The 23,457-nt window shown below is 46.7% G+C and overlaps 1 protein-coding gene across 7 annotated transcripts in view; it reads left to right on the plus strand.

The window, feature by feature from the left end:
* Positions 1-23,457, plus strand: part of AGTPBP1 (ATP/GTP binding carboxypeptidase 1) — an 863,873-nt gene that overhangs the window by 728,939 nt on the left and 111,477 nt on the right. For all 7 annotated transcript variants that reach the window (XM_069229549.1, XM_069229567.1, XM_069229576.1 and 4 more), the window contains one exon: positions 2,994-3,125. In XM_069229549.1, coding sequence (XP_069085650.1) covers positions 2,994-3,125 — 132 coding nt within the window. The remainder of the gene's footprint in view (positions 1-2,993; positions 3,126-23,457) is intronic.

The following is a 23,457-nucleotide window of genomic DNA, read 5'->3' on the forward strand; positions in this document are numbered from 1 at the left end:
CAGATAGATGGAGCAGCCCTCTGCGGGAAGGCAGAGGATGGATGGCCCAGGGGCCTGCAAATGGAGCTGAAACCCAGCCTGCAGCGTCTCCCCGCAGCCACCCCACTCAGTTTGTTAGGGGGTCATGTAATGTAAAGTGACCCGGTGCGGTGGATCACCTGTGCAGGGCCATTAGCTCTGGTTTCCCCACAGCTCAGGTCATTAACAAGTTGATGTGTCCGGAACACCCTCTATACACCAAGCAGTAACAGCAGTTTCAGTCCCAGTGGGGGGCATTACCCATCTCAGTTGCCCCGGTACATGTGGTCAGCACGTACCTAGCAGTGGTGGGGGACCTCTCCACCCGCCACTAAGGCATGAAGTCTGAGCTCCACTGACTGAGGGAGGAGGCCTATCAGCAGTCAACAGGGCCCTGGGGCTGAGAGGGCCTACAAGGAGATCCGCAGCAGAGGGGTGAAGCTGAGACACCAAGCAGTCCAGTGAAGCAGCCTGCAACTGCTGCTAGTGCTGTTCACGAGCAGCCCGCCACAAGGCAGACGCGGCTGCTCAGAACCTCAGCAGGCCTCAGTGCCATGCGAAGAGAAACCACCCCGTGATGGCAACCCTCTCAGTTTTGGCAGTCCGACAAAGGCCACAGTGGCGTACAGAGCCTCCAGGTGGCTTACCTGGTCAGAGTACAGGTGTAGTTTGCCTTCCCTGTCGGGCCTGCCCTCACCCTGTCTGGGTGTTAGTCTATCCACCGGGCCACAGCTGCACTCATGCCATGAGGCTAAGACCTCATAGACTCCTGCTCCAGTCTCAAACCGACCCCCGCTTTTGCAAATCCACAGTCAGCAGACACTGACTCAGTGGCGCTCCAGGGATGGATTGGGGGCCGGGGAACCTTTACAGTAGACAGTGGAGGGGTCCGGAGCTCTCTCAGAGTGCGACCGCCATCTTGACCCCTCAAGTCACTCCGCCGGTCAGGCGATTTTATATCATATTTTATATTAAGGTGTGAGCCTCTTTTGACTTTTATATTATTTATTTCATAATTGGAATACATACTATAGATCTAACATGCATGGATTATGAACTTGCTACTCTGATTAAATCATGTGAACATTTGAAAAATCCAATGTTTGAGAAAATATCGGCCCTCATTATGACTTCAGCGGTCTATTTCATAGTCCGCCGAAGTCACACCCGCCACATGACCGCCATTGTTGGCGGTCTTTAGACCGCCATATTATGGCTGCTGGCTGCTCTCCGCCCCTATTTGGCAGGGAAGCCGCCAGCAGCCATACTGGCGGTCGGTGGTCTAGTGAAGCTTGCAACAACACCACCTGCTGTATCACAACATTGTAGACGGCATGGCAGTGTTGTGTTGGCGGGATGCTGGCAGCGGAGCAAGCGCCATGGACTCCGTTCCCTCCCAGATGACCACCGCGACCACCAGGGGAGGGGGGAGTGTTGTGTGCGTGAATGGGGATGTGTGTGTGTGTGTGTGTGTGCATGGAGAGGGGTGTGGGGGTGTTGTTTGTGTGCGTGTGTTTGCAAGTGTCTGTGTTGTTAGATGGACCGCCGGGTCGAAGCTGGTCAACCTTCGGCTAGGCGGTCCCACCCCCCGGCAGTACAGATCGTGAACTGGCTGCGATACAGCCAGTTCACTAGCAATGTCATAATTTTGCAGTCCTGCACTGCCACCTTGACGGGTGGTCTGACTGCGACCGCAGACGTAGCTGGGCAGGACTGCCAAGGTCATAATGACCACCATAATTTCTTAACTCAAACTACAGTTTTCCAGTGTTGGTATCTTTCATAAATTGACATGCATCCCTACTCTCTGGTCAGAGGCTTTCTTTATCAATATCCTCTCACACATATGCTATACAAATATGAAATATGGTGACTTTTTTGGCTAGTGGAATGTGGTGCCCTCATACCTCATGTGGTTGAAGTTTGAGTATTTGTTAATGAGGTGATTGTGCTACAAAAGTGGCATTGTTTTGTACTGTTTTCTAATGCAGTTTCTTACTATTTATTTTTAATTAATGGATAATTTCGCTGGATAGTGAGTAGACAGATGATGTGCAAACACTTCTTTCTGTTGGCTTGATATACATCCCATTCACACAATAGAGGACATCTCCCATAGACAGCATAATAAGAAGAGTGTCTCCGTGTGAGCAGGTCCTGTCTGCTTTTGATGATTGCAACAGCATGCTGTTCTCCACACAGTAATTTCGAGGAAAAGCAGCTCATTAAAAAAGTCTTCTTCATCCTGAACCATGACTCAACACCTTGAAATGTTTTTATATGTTAATAAGCGTTTTGTGTCAAAAAGCTAACTAAAAATAATTGATTATGACAAACAGATTCATAAGCATGACAATACGAACTGTTGCATGTTTTATAAAACATCTGACAAATATTAGGATGTGTTTACATACTTTCTTCCATCAAACTTCAAATAATCTTATTTGTATCCTCTGAAATGTGTTAGTTTGCTTGGGAGAGGTTGCCTTTTCAAAGACGCCCCCCTATTGAGGCAAATAGTTCTTAAAGGCTGCTCCTGCTTCTGAGAAGAATGTAACTCATGCTGTTCAATGAAAGCTGCCTCTAAAGGCATACTAATATACCTAATACCCAATTGGGTTACAGGTGCATGATGGTGAGGGAGTAATAATCCTCTGGGCATAATAAAAATATGATTGACAGTTTCTCAATGCAATAACTGAAGTGAATGACCCAAAAGAACCGATGGCTGAGGGAGGCTGACCCAAGAGGTCTTTATTTATATTTTTAGAAAAGTAATGACAAAAGGTCTCGCTGACAGCTACCGCTACCTGTAGACATACCTAAAACTTAATACCGGTGCTATATATTGTGGATGTATTTAAAGTTGGAAAGATAAAAAATTCAATTGTATGCAAAAATATTTGACTCTGTTGTGTAGACGTTAGTTTGTCAGTAGGATAGGTTGCTACTCACTTATATTTTTTATTTTATAGGTCTACTGTGACTATCATGGTCATTCCCGCAAGAAGAACGTGTTCATGTATGGATGTAGCATCAAGGAGACTGTGTGGCATACCAGTGTTAGTGCTTCTTCCAGTGAACTAGTAGAAGACCTGGGATACAGAGTAAGTAGGTGACAGAAAAGCCAAAATGCTAACAGAAAAAAATGGGAGAGTGGACTTGTATGCACTTCTTCTTTACTCTTGAATATCGATTTGAATGTAACAATTGTCCTGGATTATATGTAGTACTTGTCTTTCTATTTTCTGAGAATATGCATGTCATTCATTAAATTTATTATGTCCATCTAAAATCATTTTTCAACTTTATTTTGCAAAGCTGTCAATCAGTGTTTCTGGATTTTATATGTGTAACGTTTGATTCTGAAATATGTTGACATCTTGAACTTTCAATCAATCATAGATTAGTAGAGCACGGCTAATCACCCATAGGGTCTCAAGGCACTGTGTGTGGGTGTGCTGCTCAGTTGAAGAGCCAGGTCTTGAGGTGCTTCCTGAACTGCTTCAGTGATGCGGTCTGCCTGAGCTTGAGAGGTAGTGCGTTCCATATCCGGGCTGCTAGGAAGGAGAAGGATCTTCCTCCTGATGTACTGTTCCAGATCTTGGGGGCGGCTGCAAGGGGGAGCTGGGAGGAACAGAGATGTCTGTTGGGTATGTAGGAGGTGAGGCGGTGGTTGAGGTATGCCGGTCCGAGGTTGTGCAGTGCCTTGAATGTGTGGATCAGGAGTCTGTATGTGATGATCTTGTTGACTGGAAGCCAGTGTAGGTCTCTTGAGGTAGGAGGAGATGCGGCTGTGTTTGGGGATGTCCAGGGTGAGTCTGGCTGCTGCATTCTGGACTCTTTGTAGTCTTGATTGAAGTTTCTTGGTCATGCCAGTATAGAGTGCATTGCCGTGGTCCAATTTGCTGGTGATGAGTGCGTGGGTGACTGTCTTCCTTGTGTCGTGGGGAATCCATTTGAAAATGTTCCACAGGAAGCTTTTCATATTACACAATATTGCAGCAAGTTAGGATGTTATAAAAGACGAGCAAATTTCATACTTAACTGGCAAGTCCCCAAAAACAGAAAGATAGCACCAAAGATACTATGAATCTCTCGTAAGTAACCTTGTGTGTAAATTTCACCAGTTTGTATTGCTTTTTGTAAGAAGTGTACAGAGTAGTAAGCAACTATATAGGTAATGAGGTAGCTATGAGTGATCAAAACACTTGAACAGTCCACTGGTGGGTACATCTGCATTATTTCAGACATACTGGTGTGGTTTAACAGACTTTCGGTTAGCAAGACACTGGTTCATAACTATGTATTGCATCTAGAAAAATACAGAGAATAGGCAAAACAAAGTAGAGGGTAAAGAAATGTGAGAGGCCAGCCAAGCTCAAATAGATTAGAAAACCTTGGTCTTGCCTGGTTAGATTTAGGGTATAAAGGTATGTGTGTTACACAGTAAAGGCAAGATGGTGTTTGATCATGTAAGCAAGAGTGTCTTTCTCACACATCTAGGTAGACATCCTGAATAGGCAAAGTCATGGGTGCGTGGATTTTTGCAGAACTTAATTGAGTTTAGGCCAGAGACATCAAGCGAGTTACATGTGAAGGTATATACTATTATCAGCACTGCTTATAAAGCAGACCGAGGCCCACCTTGTGTTATATGAAAGCTTTTTAGAATTTTCCCATTCACACACAATAGTTTCAGTTCCTCTGTTTAGTAGTAAGCAGAGGAGAAGAAGGTCTGTGACTCTCATGCCCGAGATAAGGTTGAGAATCCAGGGGTCTACGCCTATCTATTAACAAAATTGAGCAAAATAGTTTGTAGTTTGTTCGACATCTTCCCAAAATAGTTTTATGTGTTTGCAATAGTAGAGCATGTGTTCTAATTCTCCCATAGATTGCAGGCAGCTTCAACATGCACCCGATTTTAGTAGACCTGTTTTAAATTGCATATTAGTTGTCCAGAAGCATCAGTGGATTGTCCAGAATTTGTATTGAGCCACTACCACTATCTGCAATATTTTGGCTTGGAACAAGTGGTGTCCCATTTCTTTTGCGTGTAAGTATTACTTTTTGTTGCTCTTATACAGTAGTTTGTAAATGTTTGCAGCCATGTGTCCCTGCATTAATAGTTTGCTAAGGAGATTAGATGAGTTGAATTTGGTTTCCTTAGTTTACTCGGGGCAGCTTTGATTGTGAGAAACGTCAAAAAATCAAGGTTAGGCAGGTTGTATTTTAGTTGTAACATCACGAAAGAGAGAGGACAAGCTGGGCAACCAAGATCTTTTTTGGGGATTATTCCCTTTTCAATCCATTCTTTCTTATAAATCACTCTGCCATCTATGTTGATATGTGGGTTACGAAATAGTGTAGCTAGCATAGATCCTCGTATATTGTTGATGGGACCTTTAGGAAAGTACTTTGTGCCAGGATGGAGTCTTTTATAATCTTCTGAGAGTGAAGGGCTTTAATATGCTTCAATGTAGAAGAGGCAAGTCATGTAATAGATTTTAAATGTTTGCACTCAAGAGTGTTATAATACATTATGATTGTGTATCCAATGTGTGGCTTGTCTAACTAGAAATGCAATTTGGTATTTGAAGAAGTTTGGTGAACTATCTCCTCCCCTGATTTATTAATTCTAAGTTTGGTAACCGAGATGCTTGCTTTTTATTTTTTTGTATTATATCTAAGAGAAGTTTGTCCATCATTTTATAGAAAACAGTTGATAGTTGTAAGAGGAACGTAGTTGTTATAAAGTGGATTGGAGGTATCGTCTTAGTTTTAGTACATTCGACTTTACCCCACCATTTTGGGGGGGGGCATCAAATAATTCCTAATTTTGGTATTGAGTGCCTTCTTATGTGGTGTCTAATGTTTTCCAAGGAGTTCCCAAACCATATACCCAGGTAGATGACATATATTTTGATTGCTATTTTAGCCCCATATTCTCAACTAGAACTGATAGACGTTGGCTATTTAGGGGTAAAACTTCAGTTTTCTCAAAGTTTAGAGTAACCTAAATATTTTACGTACAGGTTAAATGTTTTAAGAATTTCTCTGATAGCTCAGACTGCTTCTTCAGAGAAGATTAAAACAACATCTGCATAGGCAGCTACTTTCTGGTGGTCAGAGGGGAACAGAATAATTTTAATGTTCGAATTAGAGCAGATGGCTACTAGTAGGGGTTCGATGGCTAATAGGAATAAAAGAAGTGAGAGTGGGCATCCTTGTCTGGTGCCTTGGGAGAGATTGTTTCTTTGACAAGGTTCCATGGACTCTAATACAAGCCGTAGGGTGTGTGTAAAGGTCAAAGACCATGTATTCAAAGGATGGCTGAAGTTCAGCTTTGTCTAATAGTGAACGCAGGAAGATCCACACTTTATTGATGCCTTCTGTGCTTCCAGTGCCATGGCCAGTGTGGGGAAGTTAGCAATTTTGCTTTTTGTGAAAACGTGTCCTAATCATTTTATATGACTGGACACAAGTCTCCCCTTTCCAAACACTGTTTGTGTAGGATATTACCTTCTCAAGCCTTGTGGCAAGGATCTTGACATATATTTCGCAATCTACAGTAAGCAGACATATCGGTCTGTAGATCTTGCTTTCTTTGAGGACCTTATCTTCTTTATGAATAACCACAATAATAGCCTTAGAAGTCATTTCCCCTGATTGAACCTGAGCTTGCAAAACTTTCTTCCATGTGGTTTAGCAGTTGTGCCTGGCATTTGTTATAAAATATTTATGGAAAACTGTGTGGACTTTTTAGTAGATATTAAGACCATTGTGTAGGAAGTTAATTGGCTTGATGTTCTCTTTCTTTCAATTTTGTTTAATAAGCTCTAATTATTATCTAGTGAGGATATTTGTAGCATGTACAAATAGGTTAGACAGTTTTTCAGGGGCAGTAGTGTGTTCGGGTTACAACATTTTGAGTGAAATTCTTTTTTTTTGTTAAATTTTCTTTATTGAGATTTTAGTGGTATAGAAATCAGACCACTGACAATAAAGCCAGAGGCCAGTATCAAACAGCAGCCACTGGTAGTTCCAGATTCGCAACATAACTGGCATGGGGAGTACAATGCAGTTGCAGTATCGAACGTCTTGTCTGCCTGACAGTAAAATGAAAACATATAGCATAGAACCACATTATATTATGTAAAACATCCTTCTAGGACACAAACAGTTTATTAAATGAACAGATACAATTAATCAATGAGCATGGGGAGATGGGCGTGAGATAAAGTCCCATCACTGGGAGACTGGTTGGGGGGGATGTCCACGTGGTTGTGTATGCAACAGTAATTTGGGGGGTCGAGTGGGGGACCGAGCACCCTTTTGCAGGGGTGACAGGAAAAGTGCGGAAGCCCTTTGGATAGAAACTGCACTAGGAGTCCCCAGATATAGTCAAAACTTAGCCTGTTGGCTGTTAGTACATCGGCCATATGCTCCATGGAGAGGGCCTGCCATAGTCTTATATGTCACTGGGACATGGGTGGGGCCTCATATTTCCTCATGCCGCCGCAAGAACCATCTTAGCTGCCCCCAGACAGAGCCACATGATTGAGCGATCCCCTTCTGTCTGATGCTTCAAAGAGGGGTCACAAAGTCCCAATAGTATACATTCTAAACTGTCAGGAATGGGATACCCTAGAATGTCCTTGATTTGTGATAGTATTTCATGTCAGTATGGGTGTATAGTCACGCAGTCCCACCAAATGTGTCAAAAATCCCCCAACATCCCACATCCCCGCCTGCATGCTTCGGTCTTATCTGGTAAGATCTTTTTGAATTTCTCAGGGTACAACTACCAGTCGTCGAGGAGTTCATAATGTGCCTCTCGAAGCCCCATAGAACGATTAAACTTAGGTTTATCTCGGTATAGCTTGCCCCACTGCTTGTCTCCTATAGTATTTCCCAGTATACGATCCCAGAAAGTTATCTGGCGGGGAATAAAGGGATGGCCTGCCCCTTGCAGTATTTGATACAGAGCAGAAATACAACCACTGGACTCTCCTGCCTGCCGCACAAATTGCTCCATTGGCAGCAAGTCTCTGGTAGGTGCAAGACGAAAATGTGGTTGAGACACCCAATGTTTCAACTGGGTATAGTGAAAGAACTCAGAAGCTAGTAAATGGAAGTCCCGGCAACAGTTTCTAAAGGTCAAGATGTCCTCTTCATGGAACAGATTAGAGATTGTCAAACATCCTCCCTCCCGCCATCTGTTGAAAGGCCCCGGGCACTGTGTTGGGGGGGAAGGCTGCATTGCAATGAATCTGGGTATGAGAGGAGGGAAAATTCATCAACCCATATGTCTTAGTCGCTGTGTCCCATACCTTAAGCATGGTTGCCATTGGTGTACTTAGTTATGTGTTCCTCTGGCGGTCCTGTCTGGGCTTCCACAGTACATCCCATATTGTTCTCCCCACCACTACCCGGTCCATATGTAGCCATAACTTATCTGATGTCCTGAGAGACCATTCAGACACCACTCAGGGTAATTCCGCTTTATAATATACTTGGGCATCTGGTAGGGCCAGGCCCCCCAAGTCTCTCAGGAGGCTCAGCACTCTACAGGAGAGTCTTGCTCTGTGACCTTGCCATATAAATCTCATATAAACAAGCAAAGTTCTGTAAAAAGAATTCCTGAGTACCTCTATGGATAGTCCTTGAAACAAATATAAGATTCATGGGAATACTACCATTTTGATCGCATTTATGTGACCTATCCAGGTGAGGTATGTTGGGCCCAAAGCTTGAATTCAGATTTCAGGCATCTCAGTAATGGAGGGTAATTTGCTTTATATACATTTTCTACTTTAGAAGTGAGCTTAACTCCTAAGTAGGTGACCTCTTTCTTAACCCCATTGAAAGGGGAAATTGAGAGGCAAGGTTTTCCATTTCTGGAACAGGGATCAACATATTGAGCATTTAAGACTTTTGAAAGTTGACTCGAAACCCTAACACTGCCTCGTATTCCTGACGTTACCCCTTCAGGGCTGGAAACGAGGTGAATGGGGCAGCGATGGCGAGTAGGACATCGTCCACGAATAATGAGATCTTATGTTCATCAGAGCCTAAGGGTATCACATGAATGTCGGGCTTGGCTCTAATCTTAGCTGCCAACGGCTCTGTACTGAGTGCAAAGAGCAGGGGGGATAAAGGGCAGCCCTGTTGCATCCTCCTGATCAGCGCCAAAAATTCTGGGGCTGTTCCTTTTATAACTACCCACGAGCTTGGCTGGGAGTATATGGCCATGATCATAGTAATAAACCTCTCCTGAAATCCAAACCGGTTTATGTGGTGACCAGGAATGACCAGCCTACCCTGTTGAAAGCTTTCTCGGCGTCAAGCACCAGGCAACACCATAGGTAGGTGTTTCCTGGTCACCTTCTCCAATAGATGACTCACCCGTCATAGATTATCATGAGTTTGGGGCCCTTTAATGAATCCTGACTGATCGGGGTGGATTAACTCACGCATAACATTTTCCAATCTCATAGCCAACATTTTGGAGGACAGCGTAACGTCCAAATTGAGAAGGATGATTGGCCTGTAAGAAGCACAGAACTGAGGGTTCTTTCCGGACTTGGGGAGGATTGTGATCAAGGCTTCGCCCATATAGGGAGAAACCGCTGCAGAATAGCCTATGTGATTAAACAGGATAGTCAAATGAGACTAGATAGGAGGTAGAGGTTTGAGCGGTGAGGCCATCAGGACCAGGGGCTTTGTTGAGTTTTAGTGAATCTATTGCTGCCTGAACTTCCTCCCTTGTGATGGGGTTGTTCAAGCGATTTACCACGTCCCTAGGCACCCACTGCAACTCCACTAGGTCAAGATAGGTTGGGTGCTCTCCCCCCTGTGGTGGATCAGCAGAACAGGGTTTTTCATAAAAAATCGCTGAATGCCTGAGGTTTCCCCTCCTCCAGGTGGTGTATCTTGCCCGCCTCATCTTTTATCAGACTTATATATTCCTTCTTCTGCTTCAGGCATAATTGCCTCTCAAGTAAGGGACTTATCTTGTTTCCTTTTTCATATGTAGTTTGCTTCAAACGTAATAGTGTATGTGCGGCCCTATTAGCGTATATCACATGGAGTTTGCCCTTCAATGAAACAACCTTTCTTTACAGTGAGAGGCATGGTGTAGATTTATGTGCCCTCTCTGCCAGGAGCAGACCCCCCTCCACTGTCTGCCTTTCAGTGTTTTTGTGTTGATGTAGTATAGACGCTAGTGAGATACATTTACCCCCGAATGACTGCTTTAAATGCATCCAAGTTTATGACGTGGGCGATGTCTTTAGGATCATTGAGTTCAAAATGCTTCCTAATCTTCTTACTAAGTTCGTCTCAGAGTTGTGTATCACATGTGAGGGCGTTAGGGAAGAGCCATCTATGGAACTGGGATTTTGGAGCCGGCCACTCTAAGGTAACCTCTAAGGGGGCATGATCGGAGAGAATGATGGGATGTACTGTCGACTTTGTGATAGCTAAGTGAAGAAAGACATGTTCTATCCTAGAATATGATCTATTTGTATGGTAAAAAAGAATGTATAGTCCTTCACAGTAGTGTTGAGAGTACGTCAAGCATCAAGAAGACCTAACTGATGAAGCATGGATTTTATAGAATTCGAAGATAACCCACTTGGAGACCTATGGGGATGAGTGGTGTCTAGCGTGGGGTCCCAGATGTCATTGAAATCCCCCAGCAGGAGTATGTCACCTTCAGCAAAGCCTCCGAATACTGACATGAAAGACCGTAAGAATGTAGATTGACTAGAATTGGGGACATAGAGCGTAGCTATAGTACACTTTCTCCCTGTAAGGATGCTCGTGAGCAGTAAAAATAGTCCCTCCTTATCGGTCTTACTACCTTGAATTTGAAAGGGTACAGAGAAGTGAAGAAGCAAAGCCACCCTGTTATAATTGGTAGTCACTGAAGATGGCTAGATAAGTGGGTAGTGTCTATAACGTAGTCACTGATCATCCCCTCCTTTAAGATGTGTTTCTTGGAGGGCTATGATATTGAAATGATGGTCACTAATATATTTGCATAGCTGAGTGCGTTTGTTGGGTAAATGCAGCCCCTTCATGTTCCATGTTAATGTATTGAGTCTGATTCTGGGGGTCTATATCTGATGCTTCTTGGGGATCCCCTTCCTAGTGGTCCTCTGGAAGAACCCATGACAACTTGGTTCCAAACCCATCTCTCTCCTGCCCCATCCCCTTCCCTCCCACCTCCCTTAAAGCATGTTTCTTCATCCTCCATCCAGAGAGCAACCATAACAGACCAAACTAAACCTAAATAAGTATGAATACCAAAACTTGGCATCATTGCTGTCATCTGTAAACAGCTTCTGACACCCAACTGGGCAATGGACAGACTCCTGCCGCGTTAGCCCTTGAGAGGCTGCCAAAAGTCACAAATATAATAACTACCATTGCGATGTAATTAGGAAGTTCCATCATGTCAGGGAATGGAGTTGCCAATCAAGTCGATAAAACTCTGGAGCTTTAACACAAAATGAAATAGTACCAGAAACTTCATCAGAGCCCTGAAGTTTATCAAGGGTGTAAGTCCTTCTGTGCCAGGGATGTGTTCCCTTCCGAGCCCACTAAACCATGTGTTAGAAGCGGATTATATCAAAAGGGCCTTATTCACCTCCTCACTTCCTAGTGAGTCCCTTTTCCTTTTTCTGCTGGTGCCTCGCATTACCAGCATCTCTGTCTCCTGAACACCCCAGCATCGCTCTCCCTGGTCTCTCTGTGTCCGACGAGTTCACTCCAGGGATTCCCAACAGTGAGGCGGCATCCTCAAAGGCAACACAATGATGTTGTTTATTATCCATCTCAAATGCGATACCAAAAGGAAAGGTCCATCTGTATTTAATGTTCTGGGACTGAAGATTATCCATAATTGTGGAGGATCTCGCAAGCTTTTTTTATGTAAAATTCAGGACATTTATGTTTCTTTTCCTGACACCCATATCAGAGATCAGGTGGTGGTCAACCTGGAGGTCAGGAAAGAAATTATTTTAACAAACTTCATTCCGATTAATTTGGACATAGTGACTAGATTACTGGGTTCAACTAAATCAGGCTCCCCACTCAATCCTGCTCCCCCACAGATCCTCTGTTTGGCAATTCCAGTGTTAGGTCCGGTAATTACAAATCTTATTAATACCTCGCTAGCCTCTGGCACTGTACCAGATTCTTGGAAATTGGCTATTGTCAAGCCTCTCCTAAAAAAAACTAATCTGGACTCTAAAATATTGTCCAATTATAGACCGATTTCTTTGCTACCTATAATGGCCAAAATCACAGAAAAGTATATACACACTCAGTTATCCACTCTTCTGGAAGGAAAAAAGCTTCTACATCCCGCCCAGATGGGTTTTAGACCACTGCATGGGACGGAAACCGCTTTGATTGCGATTACAGAAGAAGCAAAAAAGAGGATGGATAAAGGAATGGAAACCGCCATCATCTTACTAGATTTGAGTGCGGCGTTCGACACTGTTGATCTGAATATTCTTAAAGATAGATTACAAGGATGTGGCATCTCGGGAGTCGCACTGGAGTGGATTCTCTCGTTCATTCATGGAAGATCCTTCCAGGTCCTAGATAGATCGTGTACTTCTAGACGTACCCTCAGCAACTGTGGAGTCCCACAGGGGTCTGCTTTGAGCCCACTACTCTTTAATGTCTATATGCGACCTTTAGCAGAGATTATCGAATCATTTGGACTGAAGTCGGTGTCCTATGCAGATGACACTCAACTGATTGTCTCCTTTTCTAACACTTTCCCGGACATGGGGACAGCATTAGGTCCCTGTCTGAAAGCAGTTGCGACATGGATGTCACCAAGTAAATTGAAACTCAATGATGATAAAACAGAGGTCATGTTTTTTGGGCTTCCAAAAGCTTCCTTTACCAATCCAAGAACATCATTAGGAGTTCTTACTCTCCCGCCCCCTAAATGTCTCATTAAAAGCCTTGGGGTGTGGCTAGATCCTCAACTTTCAATGTCACAACATGCCAACAGAATAGCTGGAACCTCCTTTGCTCTGCTCAGAACCTTGAGGAAGGTTCTAATAATACTTCCTCCACTTGCTAGGAGACTGGTTATCCAGGCACTGATAGGCTCCCGTCTTGATTATGGCAATGCATTGTTTGTAGGAGCACCAAGATATGTGATTCAGAGGCTGCAGAGGGTGCAAAATGCAGCCGCGCGTCTACTTCTAAATACCCCTAAACATCATTCCATACGGACCGCAATTTCATCCCTACATTGGCTTCCAGTGGATAAAAGAATTCAGTTCAAGGCTTTATGTCACTTTCATAGAGCTATATTCAACTATGGCCCTGAAATGCTCAAGACCCTGGCATCTGTCTACAGCCCGACCAGACCACTGAGATCCTCCTCAGCTATGCTGGCCACAGTTCCTACAGTAAAGAAAACGAGATGGGGAGGAAGATCTTTATCTTATCAAGGGGCCATACTCTGGAATAGCCTTCCTTTTTATATTGGATCTACATCACAAGAGATTCTGTTCAGGAAGGCCCTGAAAACCTGGCTATTTACAGCTTAATCACTATACGTATTTAGATGGTTATACTGTCCATTTTGCAGCTAAAGCGCTACGAGGCCTCTGGGCAGTTTTTAAGCACTATATAAGCAGTTATAACATAACATAACATAATTGGGTGAAATTGGAGTCTGCAAGCCAGGGTAGCTGTTGCGACATCTTGAAATATGGAGCAGGTTGCTCTTTGAAAGCTGGTGGTTTCCAGTTTCCAAGCTCTTTGGAGTATCAGTTCCTTGATCTTGAAGGAGCTAACCTTGGCTAGGAGGTCCCTGGGTTATTTCCTGCCTCCAGGGACCCACAGGTGGACACTGTGTACTCATTCCAGTTGCAGATCCTGGTGGCCATTGCCTAGGATCGCTGAGAAAAGTCCCCCATGAAGGCTTCAAGATCAGGACCTTCGCTGCCCTCTTCTAACCCCTTAATCCTTATTTTGTTTCGGCGGGAGCTATTTTCTATATCTTCACATTTGAGGAGCGAGGATTGTAGTTGAGAGTGAAGAAGATTGAGCTCGCCTTTCATTGGAACGAACCGGTTTCCCAGATCTGTGTATTTAGTCTCCAAATCGAGTGTCTGTGTTCTGACTGAGTCCACGTCTGACGGCATGGTAACCATACGGGTGTTGACTTCTTTAAAAGTTTCAAGGGAAGCTATCATACCTGCCTTTAGTTCTACTCTTAATTCGACTTTGACAGCCCTTAAGAAAGTAAGGAGGTCCTCCTTTGTGAGCGCCATGGATTCTCCCAGTGAGTGGGCTGCACCGTCTTTTCTGGATTCTACGGAGGTAAAATAGCTTGACACCCTATTAGTTTGTGTCTTCTTGCGCGACATATAGGCTTGCAAGTTGCGAATACCACAGGAAGCAGAGCGGTAACAACAATTTGTCCTGTTAGCGCAATGCAAGTCACTGGGAGTCCCCCAGCCCCCCCCCCCCCCCCCCCAAAGCTGTACTTCGCCGGGCCTTGGCTATCAGGTATCATTTATCTTGCATCCACCATCAAGGAAGTCACTGAGAACTGCTATGTTGCGCTATGTCCTGGCCTTCTCTTGGACCCCCACCCTCCGTCAAGCCATTAAACTCCAAGTGGAAATGTCTGTTATATGATATATATCCACGTCGTCCGACGTCGTTCCGGCCCCGGATTATCTGGAATGAGGATGGGGCTACCACCACCAGTGGGTGCCGGTGGTGGAGGGAGTGTTGACGTCAGGGCCGGTGCCGGAGGAGGTCGACTGTGAGAACCTGGCGCCGGTCCAGATCCACTGTCTGATCCTGGGATCCCCAACGACGCTGAGGCCGAAGCTGCCGGCGTCGAATACGAGTGGGCCCTGCTGACCCCACAGGACCTGAAGTCCCATCCGAAGGTGCAGCCCACTCAAAAACAAGGTGCATAGCCTCGTAAAATTCTTTAATTTAAGTGGGGGTGTAGGAAGTTGGCTCTGTATATACTATCTCAAAGTGATAGTGTGCACAGAGTCCAAGGGTTCCCCTTAGAGGTTGATAGTGACAAAATTAGATAATACTAGTGCTCTATTTTGTGGTAGTGTTAAGCATTTGTTGTACACACACAGGCAATAAATCAGGAACACACAGCCAAAGACTTATCGCCAGGCCAATAGCTTTTTTATATAGAAAAATATATTTTCTTAATTTATTTTAGAACCACAAGATTTGAGGTAAGTACATAAAATGCAAGGTACTTTACACAGGTAAGTAGATAACTTTGATTTAAAACAGTAGTACACACAGTTTTGGTTAAAATGGCAATAAGCTATTTTAAAAGTGGACACTGCAAAAATCAGCAGTTCCTGGGGGAGGTAAGTTTTGGTTAGTTTTTCAGGTAAGTAAAGCACTTACACATTCAGTCTCCTGGGCATAAGCAGCCCACATTTGGGGGGTTCAGAGCAACCCCAAAGTCACCTCACCAGCAACACAGGGCAGGTCAGGTGTAGAGGTCAAAGGAGGGCCCAAAACACATAAGCACCTATGAAGAACAGGGGTCCTCCGGTTCCAGTCTGCCAGCAGGTAAGTACCTGCGTCCTCAGGGAGCAGACCGGGGGGGGGGGGTTGTAGAGCACTGGGACACACACACACACAAGCACACAAAACACACCCTCAGCAGCACAGGGGCTGTGTGCAAAGTAGGCGTTGGGTTTGCTATTGAAAGCAATGGAGGGACCCGTGGGTCACTCTGGCAATGCAGGCATGGCACAAGGGGGCTTCTCGGGCCAGCCACCAACTGGGCTAGGATGAGGGCCGCCTGCTGGTCACTCCTGCACTGGTAGGTGGTTCCTCTTGGTCCTGGGGGCTGCAGGTGCAGTGCTTGGTCCAGGCGTCGGTTTCCTTTGTTACCAGGCAGTCACGGTCAGGGGGAGCCTCTGGATCCTCTACGCAGGCGTCGCCATGGGGGTGCAGGGAGGTTGACTCAGGGTGTCCACGTCGTTGGAGTCGCCTGGGGGTCCTCTCTGTGGGGTTGGTTGTCCTGGATTCGAGCCGGGGGCGTCGGGTGGAGAGTGTGAAGACTCACGCTTCTGGCAGGAAGTGAGAGTCTCTTTAAAGTTGCTTCTTTGTTGCAAGTTTGTTGCTGTTTCTGAACAGTGCCGCTGTTCTCAGGAGGTTCTTGGTCCTTTGGGTGCAGGGCAGTCCTCTAAGTCCTCAGAGGTTGCTGGTCCCGCTGGATGCGTCGCTGTGCAGGTTCTTCGAGTCTGGAGACAGGCCGGTAGGGCTGGGGCCAAGTCAGTTGTCATCTCTGTCATCTCTGCAGGCCTTTCAGGTCAGCAGTCCTTCTTCTTTGTGTAGGTTGCAGGAATCTGATTTCCTGGGTTCAGGGTCGCCCCTAAATTTAGGGGTGTGTTTAGGTCTGGGGGTAAGTAGCCAATGGCTACTGCCCTTGAGGGTGGCTACACCCTTTTTGTGCCTCCTCCCTGAGGGGAGGGGGGCACATTCCTATTGGGGGAATCCTCCAAAACAAAGATGGGGTCACTTCAGCTCAGGGCACCTTAGGGGCTGTCCTGACTGGTAGGTGACCCCCCCTTGTTTTTCTCATTATCTACTCCGGACTTGCCGCCAAAAGTGGGGGCTGTGTCCGGAGGGGCGGGCATCTCCACTAGCTGGGATGCCCTGGGGTGCTGTAACAACAGGCATGAGCCTCACTGCCAGGTGTTACAGTCCCTGCAGGGGCTTTGTTCCTGGCTACAGAGTGACAAAGGCACTCGCCCCATGTGGCCAGAAACTCGTCTGGTTGTGGCAGGCTGGCAGAAACTGGTCAGCCTAGCACTAGGTGTCGGATGCCTGAATGGGGCATCTCTAAGATGCCCTCTGTGTGCATTTTTCAGTTAATCCCACACTGGCATCAGTGTGGATTGATTGTGCTGAGAAGTGTGATTCCAAACTTCACAGATTTCAGTGTAGCTATTATGTAACTGTGGAGTTCGTAATTGACAGGCTCCCAGACCATATACTTTTTATGGCTACCCTGCACTTACAATGTCTAAGGTTTGGCTTAGATACTGTAGGGGCATATTGCTCATGCAACTATGTCCTCACCTGTGGTATAGTGCATCCTTCCTTAGGGCTGTAAGGCCTGCTAGAGGAGTGACTTACCTATGCCACAGTCAGTGGGTTGAGGGCATGGCACTCTAAGGGGAGTGCCATGTCAACTTTGTCTTTTCTCCCCGCCATCACACACAAGCTGCAAAGCAGTGTGCATGCACTGAGTGAGGGGTCCCTGAGGGTCGCATAATACATGCTTCAGCCCTTAGGGGCCTTCCCTGGCCACAGGGCCCTTGGTACCCTGCAGTACCTTTTGTAAGGGACGTTACTGTGTGCCAGGGCTATGCCCATTTTGGAAACAAAGGTACAGTTTTAGGGAAAGAACACTGGTGCTGGGGCCTAGTTAGCAGGGTCCCAGCACACTTCCAATCAAAGCTGGCATCAACACTTGGGCAAAAGGTCGGGGGTGACCATGCTGTAGGAAGTTGGCTCTGCATATACTATCTCAAAGTGAGAGATAGTGTGCAGAGTCCAAGGGTTCCCCTTAGAGGTTGATAGTAGCAAAATTAGATAATTTTAATGCTGTATTTTGTGGTAGTGTGGTCGAGCAGTATGCTTATCAGAGGGTAGTGTTAAGCATTTGTTGTACACAGACAGGCATTAAATGAGAACACACACTCAAAGACTTAACTCCAGACCAATAGGTTTTTATATAGAAAATTATTATTTTCTTAATTTATTTTAGAACCACAAGATTCAAATTTTAGGTAAGTACATTAATTTTAAGGTACATCACACAGGTAAGTATAGAACTTTGATTTAAAACAGTAGTATACACAGTTTTGGCAAAAATGTCAATAAGCTATTTTAAAAGTGGACACAGAGCAAAAATCAACAGTTCCTGGGGGATGCAAGTATTGGTTAGTTTCTCAGGTAAGTAAAGCACTTGCAAGTTCAGTCTCCTGGGCATAAGCAGCTCACCGTTGGGAGTTCAAGGCAACCCCAAAGCCACTGCACCAGCAACACAGGGCCGGTCAGGTGCAGAGGTCAAAGGAGGGCCCACATAACATAGGCTCCTATGGAGGACAGGGATGCTCCGGTTCCAGTCTACTAGCAGGTAAGTGCCTGCGTCCTCGGGGAGTGGACCAGGGGGGTTTTGTAGAGCACTGGGGGGGAACACACACAGGCACACAAAACACACCCTCAGCGGCACAGGGGCAGCCGGGTGCAGTGTGCAAAGTAGGTGCTGGGTTTGTTGTAGAAAACAATGGAGGGACCCGTGGGTCACTCTGGCGATGCAGGCAGGGCACAGGGGGGCTTCTCGGGCCAGCCACTGACTGGGCTAGGATGAGGGCCTGCTGGTCACTCCTGCACTGGTAGGTGGTTCCTCTCGGTCCTGGGGGCTGCAGGTGCAGTGCTTGGTCCAGGCGTCGGGTTCCTTTGTTACCAGGCAGTCGTGGTCAGGGGGAGCCTCTAGATCCTCTCTGCAGGCGTCGCTGTGGGGATGCGGGGAGGTCGACTCGGGGTGTCCACGTCATTGGAGTCGCCTGGGAGTCCTCTCTGCAGTGTTGGTTGTCCTGAACTCGAGCCGGGGTCGTCGGTGCAGAGTGTGAAGACTCACGCTTCTGACGGGAAGTTAGAGTCTCTTTAAAGTTGCTTTCTTTGTTGTTTCTGGACAGAGCCGCTGTCCTCTGGAGGTTCTTGGTCCTTTAGGTGCAGGTCAATCCTCTGAGTCCTCAGAGGTGGCTGGTCCTGCTGGATGCCTTGCTGTGCAGGTTCTTTGAGTCTGGAGACACGTCTGTAGGGCTGGGGCTAAGTCAGTTGTCGTCTCCGTCGGGCTTTCAAGTCAGCAGTCCTTCTTTCTTCAGGTTGCAGGAATCTGATCTCCTGGGTTCAGGGTCGCCCCTAAATACTCAATTTAGGGGTGTGTTTCGGTCTGGGGGGCAGTAGCCAATGGCTACTGTCCTCGAGGGAGGCTACACCCTCTTTGTGCTTCCTCCCTGTGGGGAGGGGGGCATATCCCTAATCCTATTGGGGGGATTCCTCCAAAACAAGATGGAGGATTTCCTAAGGCAGGGGCCACCTCAGCTCAGAGCACCTTAGGGGCTGTCCTGACTGGTGGGTGACTCCTCCTTGTTTTTCTCATAATCTGTTCCGGACTTGCCACCAAAAGTGTGGGCTGTGTCCGGAGGGGCGGGCATCTCCACTGGCTGGGATGCCATGGGGTGCTGTAACAATAGGCATGAGCCTTTGAGGCTCACCGCTGGGTGTTAGTTCCTGCAGGGGGAGGTGAGAAGCACCTGGACCCAGTGCAGGCTTTGTTCCTGGCTGCAGAGTGACAAAGACACTCACCCCATGTGGCCAGAAACCCATCTGGTTGTGGCAGGCAGCCAGGAACTGGTCAGCCTAACACTGGTGTTCGGACTGGTATACAGGGGGCATCTCCAAAATGCCCTCTGTGTGTATTTTTCAATAAATCCTACACTGGCATTAGTGTGGATTTACTGTGCTGAGAAGTTTGATACCAAACTTCCCAGATTTCAGTGTAGCCATTATGGAACTGTGGAGTTCGTGTTTGACAGACTCCCAGACCATATACTCTTTATGGCTACCCTGCACTTAAAATTACTGAGGTTTGGCTTAGACACTGTAGGGGCATAGTGCTCATGCAACTATGCCCTCACCTGTGGTACTGTGCACCCTGCCTTAGGGCTGTAAGGCCTGCTAGAGGGGTGACTTACCTATGCCACAGGCAGTGGGCTGAGGGCATTGCACTTTGAGGGGAGTGCCATGTTTACTTAGTAATTTTCTCCCCACCAGCACACACAAGCTGTGAGGCAGAGTGCATGTACTGAGTGAGGGGTCCCCAGGGTGGCATAATACATGCTGCAGCCCTTAGAGACCTTCCCTGGCATCAGGGCCCTTGGTACCAGGGGTACCAGTTACAAGGGACTTATCTGTGTGCCAGGGCTGTGCCAATTGTGGAAACAAAGGCACAGTGTAGGGAAAGAACACTGGTGCTGGGGCCAGGTTAGCAGGATCCCAGCATACTTTCAATCATAACTAACATCAACAAAAGGCAAAAGGTTAGGGGGTAACCATGCCATGAGAGGCATTTTCTTACACATGCCAACAGTGGCATTTTCCTACACCAGTCCTGCCCGCCCACAGGCGTACTTGCCTTTCAAGGTGGGCCATGAGCACTTTCAGTTTACCGTGCTCCGCTTTGGTCTCACCAGTGCCCCTCGGTGTTCACCAAGGTGATGGCGGTGGTGGCAGCTCATCTGCTCTGGTTAGGGGTTTCAGTCCTTCCCTTCTTCAACGACTGGCAGTTGAAGGCTCCTACTCCGCAGGCTCTCGTCACCCAATTTCAGAATACGGCAGATCTCCTTCATTCACTGGGGTTCACTATAAACGTGCCGAAGTCACACCTTACTCCCTCTCAGAAGCTCCCATTCATCAGAGCTGTTCTGGACACAGTGGAGTTTCTGGTTTTTCCTCCCGAGCAGCGAGTCCCGGATATTCAGGGTATGATACCGATGTTTCGGCCTCTATCCTGGATTTCAGTGAGACAGACTCTGAGGCTATCGGGACTCATGGCTTCCTGCATACTGTTTGTCAAACATGCCAGATGGCATGTGAGGGCTCTGCAATGGGACCTGAAGTTCCAGTGGGCCCAGCATCACGAAAATCTTACCAACACGGTTCAGATCTCGGAGGGAACTGAAAAAGAACTGCAGTGGTGATTAGTGAACTGCAATTGGGTCAAAGGCAGACTTCTCTCCCTTGCCCCACCAGATCTCACTGAAGTGTTAGATGCGTCACTTCTGGGATGGGCGTCCACCTGGGAGAGGCGGAGATCAGGGGCCTCTGGTCTCTGGCGGAATCCAGGCTCCATATCAACTTATTGGAGCTTCGGACAATCCGGCCAGCATTGAAAGCATTTCTTCCTGTTATGAAAGGGAAGATAGTTTAGGTGTTCATGGACAACACCACCGCAATTTGGTACTGCAACAAGCAGGGCGGTGTGGGGTTGTGGACCCTTTGTCAAAAGGCTCTGCGTCACTGGATATGGCTGGTACAGCAGGGAATAACCCTATTGGTTCAACACCTGGCAGGTTCTCTGAACGGCAGCGCGGACAAACTCAGCTGTCGATGCCTAGCTGATCATGAATGGTATCTCCATCCGGAGGTGGCGCAAGGACTCTTTCAGCAGTGGGTAGAGCCTTGGCTAGATCTGTTCGCCTCCGCAGAGAACGCGCAATGTCAGCAGTATTGCGGGTTGGAGTTTCCAAAGGGGCAATTGCTCAGCTATGCTTTTTGTCATAAGTGGAATTCAGGCCTCCTATATGCTTTTCCGCCCATACCACTTCTGCCCAGAGTTCTCAAGAAGATCAAGAACGACCAAGCCCAAGTCATCTTAGTGGCTCCGGATTGGACATGAAGCGTCTGGTATCCTGAGCTACTCAAAATGAGCATCAATCCTCCGATCAGGCTGCCCCTTCGAGAGGATCTTCAGTCGCAGCAGACAGGGGAGGGTTCTCCACCCGAACCGGTCAACTCTGCTTCTTCATGCGTGGAGATTGAGTGGCGGGGGTTGATGGCTTTTGACCTTCCTCCTTAAGTTTGTAAAGTTATTTTGCAGTCAGGCGTCCCTCCACTAAAATGGTAAGCACCTGCCTTTGGAAACGCTTTGTATATTATTGTACAGAAAGGTCTATTGATCCTCTTTCTGCTTCTCTTTCTGATATTCTTCTCTTCATTCATTCTCTAGCTTAGCAGGGTTCTGCCTTGGGACTCCCCAGGGCTATCTTTCTACCTTATCGGCGTTTCTTCGGCTGCCTGATCAGCCTTCTCTGTTCAAATCTCCCATTGTTCATAGAATCCTCAAAGGGCTTGTACATATGTTTCCCCTTACACCCGTTATTATGCCTCAATGGGACTTAAATCTTGTCCTCACATTTCTCATGTGTGCTGCTTTCAAGCATTTGCACAGCTGTCCCCTCCGGCTGCTCACCATCAAGACAGTCTTCTTAGTGGCAATAACATCTTGCAGGAAGGTGAATGAGAATTAAGCCCTGTCTTCAAAGCCTCCGCATCTCACTGTCCATTCAGAGAAAGTGGTTGTCAGAATTCGTGCCTCTTTCCTCCCCAAGGTGGTGACCCCCATTTCATCTGGATCAGAACATCACCCTGCTCACCTGCTCCACCACATCCCTCTAAAGAAGAGGAGCAACTCCATCGACTGGACCCAAAAAGAGCGTTGTCGTTCTAACTTGTCCGCACAAAAGAGTTTCGGGTGGATGACCATCTCTTTGTACGGTACGTTGGAGCAAGGAATGGTTGGGCAATGCAGAAGCGAACCATTTCTGCATTAAGATATGCTACGCATTGGCCTAGAAGCAGCCTCTTGAGGGGTTGCTGGCTCATTCTGCCAGGGGCAAAGCTGCTACCACTGCACTAGCTCCAGGCGTACCAGTCCTGATCTGTCAGGCGGCAACGTGAGCGTCTTTGTACATGTTTGCAAAACGTTACTGCCAGGACAGTCCGGTACGAAGGGAGGAATACTTTGCCCATTCAGTCCTACCGGACTTCTTAGTATAAGGAGTAGTATCCGCAGTCCACCACCAAAAGGTTGTGGCTTAGGTATGTATTCAAAGGTAAGGAATCTGCAGCTAGAAGTCTCTATCAGATGAACAAGTTACTTACCTTCTGTAACGCATTATTTGGTAGAGACTCTATCTAGCTGCAGATTCCTTACACCCACTCATGCCTCCCCTCTCTGCGAATGTATCTGGTAGGGTTAGGGCTTACCCGTTTCATGACCCGAGTTTTGCACAGACAAATGTTGGTTCTATCCATGACTGTGCGCTTGTGGCATGGAAGTTTTGTGGATAAAAGAGCTGACTTATGCGTGCCGTGGTGGTGCCTTTATAGGTGACCATGATGTCAGAGACGGCTCCAACAATACTGAAGAAGCCATGAGGGGCCAGATGACGCATGTGGATCTGAACAACGCCACCCTATGGCGCGCGCTGGTTATTGCTCAGCAAAAAGATTCCAGATTCGATGCTGATGCCAGGGAATTCAAAGGAAAGGAATCTGCAGCTAGATAGATTCTCTACCAGATAATGTGTTAGCGAAGGTAGGTAACTTGTTCTTTAGGTGACATCCTACTTGTGTTCTTCTGTCGACTTATAGCTGGTACAGCCATTTCTTGTTAAAGCTTCTGCAGCATGGACTTGCCAGTAGACCATCATTTTTCAGCTTTTACTCCTTAGCTATAGGTTCTGAGTCGTGGCTCGGAATCCCCTTAGACTGGTGGTGAAGAGATACCTTCATGTTGTATGATGCACTGAAGGCTGT

This window comes from Pleurodeles waltl, chromosome 1_1, assembly GCF_031143425.1.
Source record: "Pleurodeles waltl isolate 20211129_DDA chromosome 1_1, aPleWal1.hap1.20221129, whole genome shotgun sequence".
Taxonomy (NCBI): Eukaryota; Metazoa; Chordata; class Amphibia; order Caudata; family Salamandridae; genus Pleurodeles; species Pleurodeles waltl.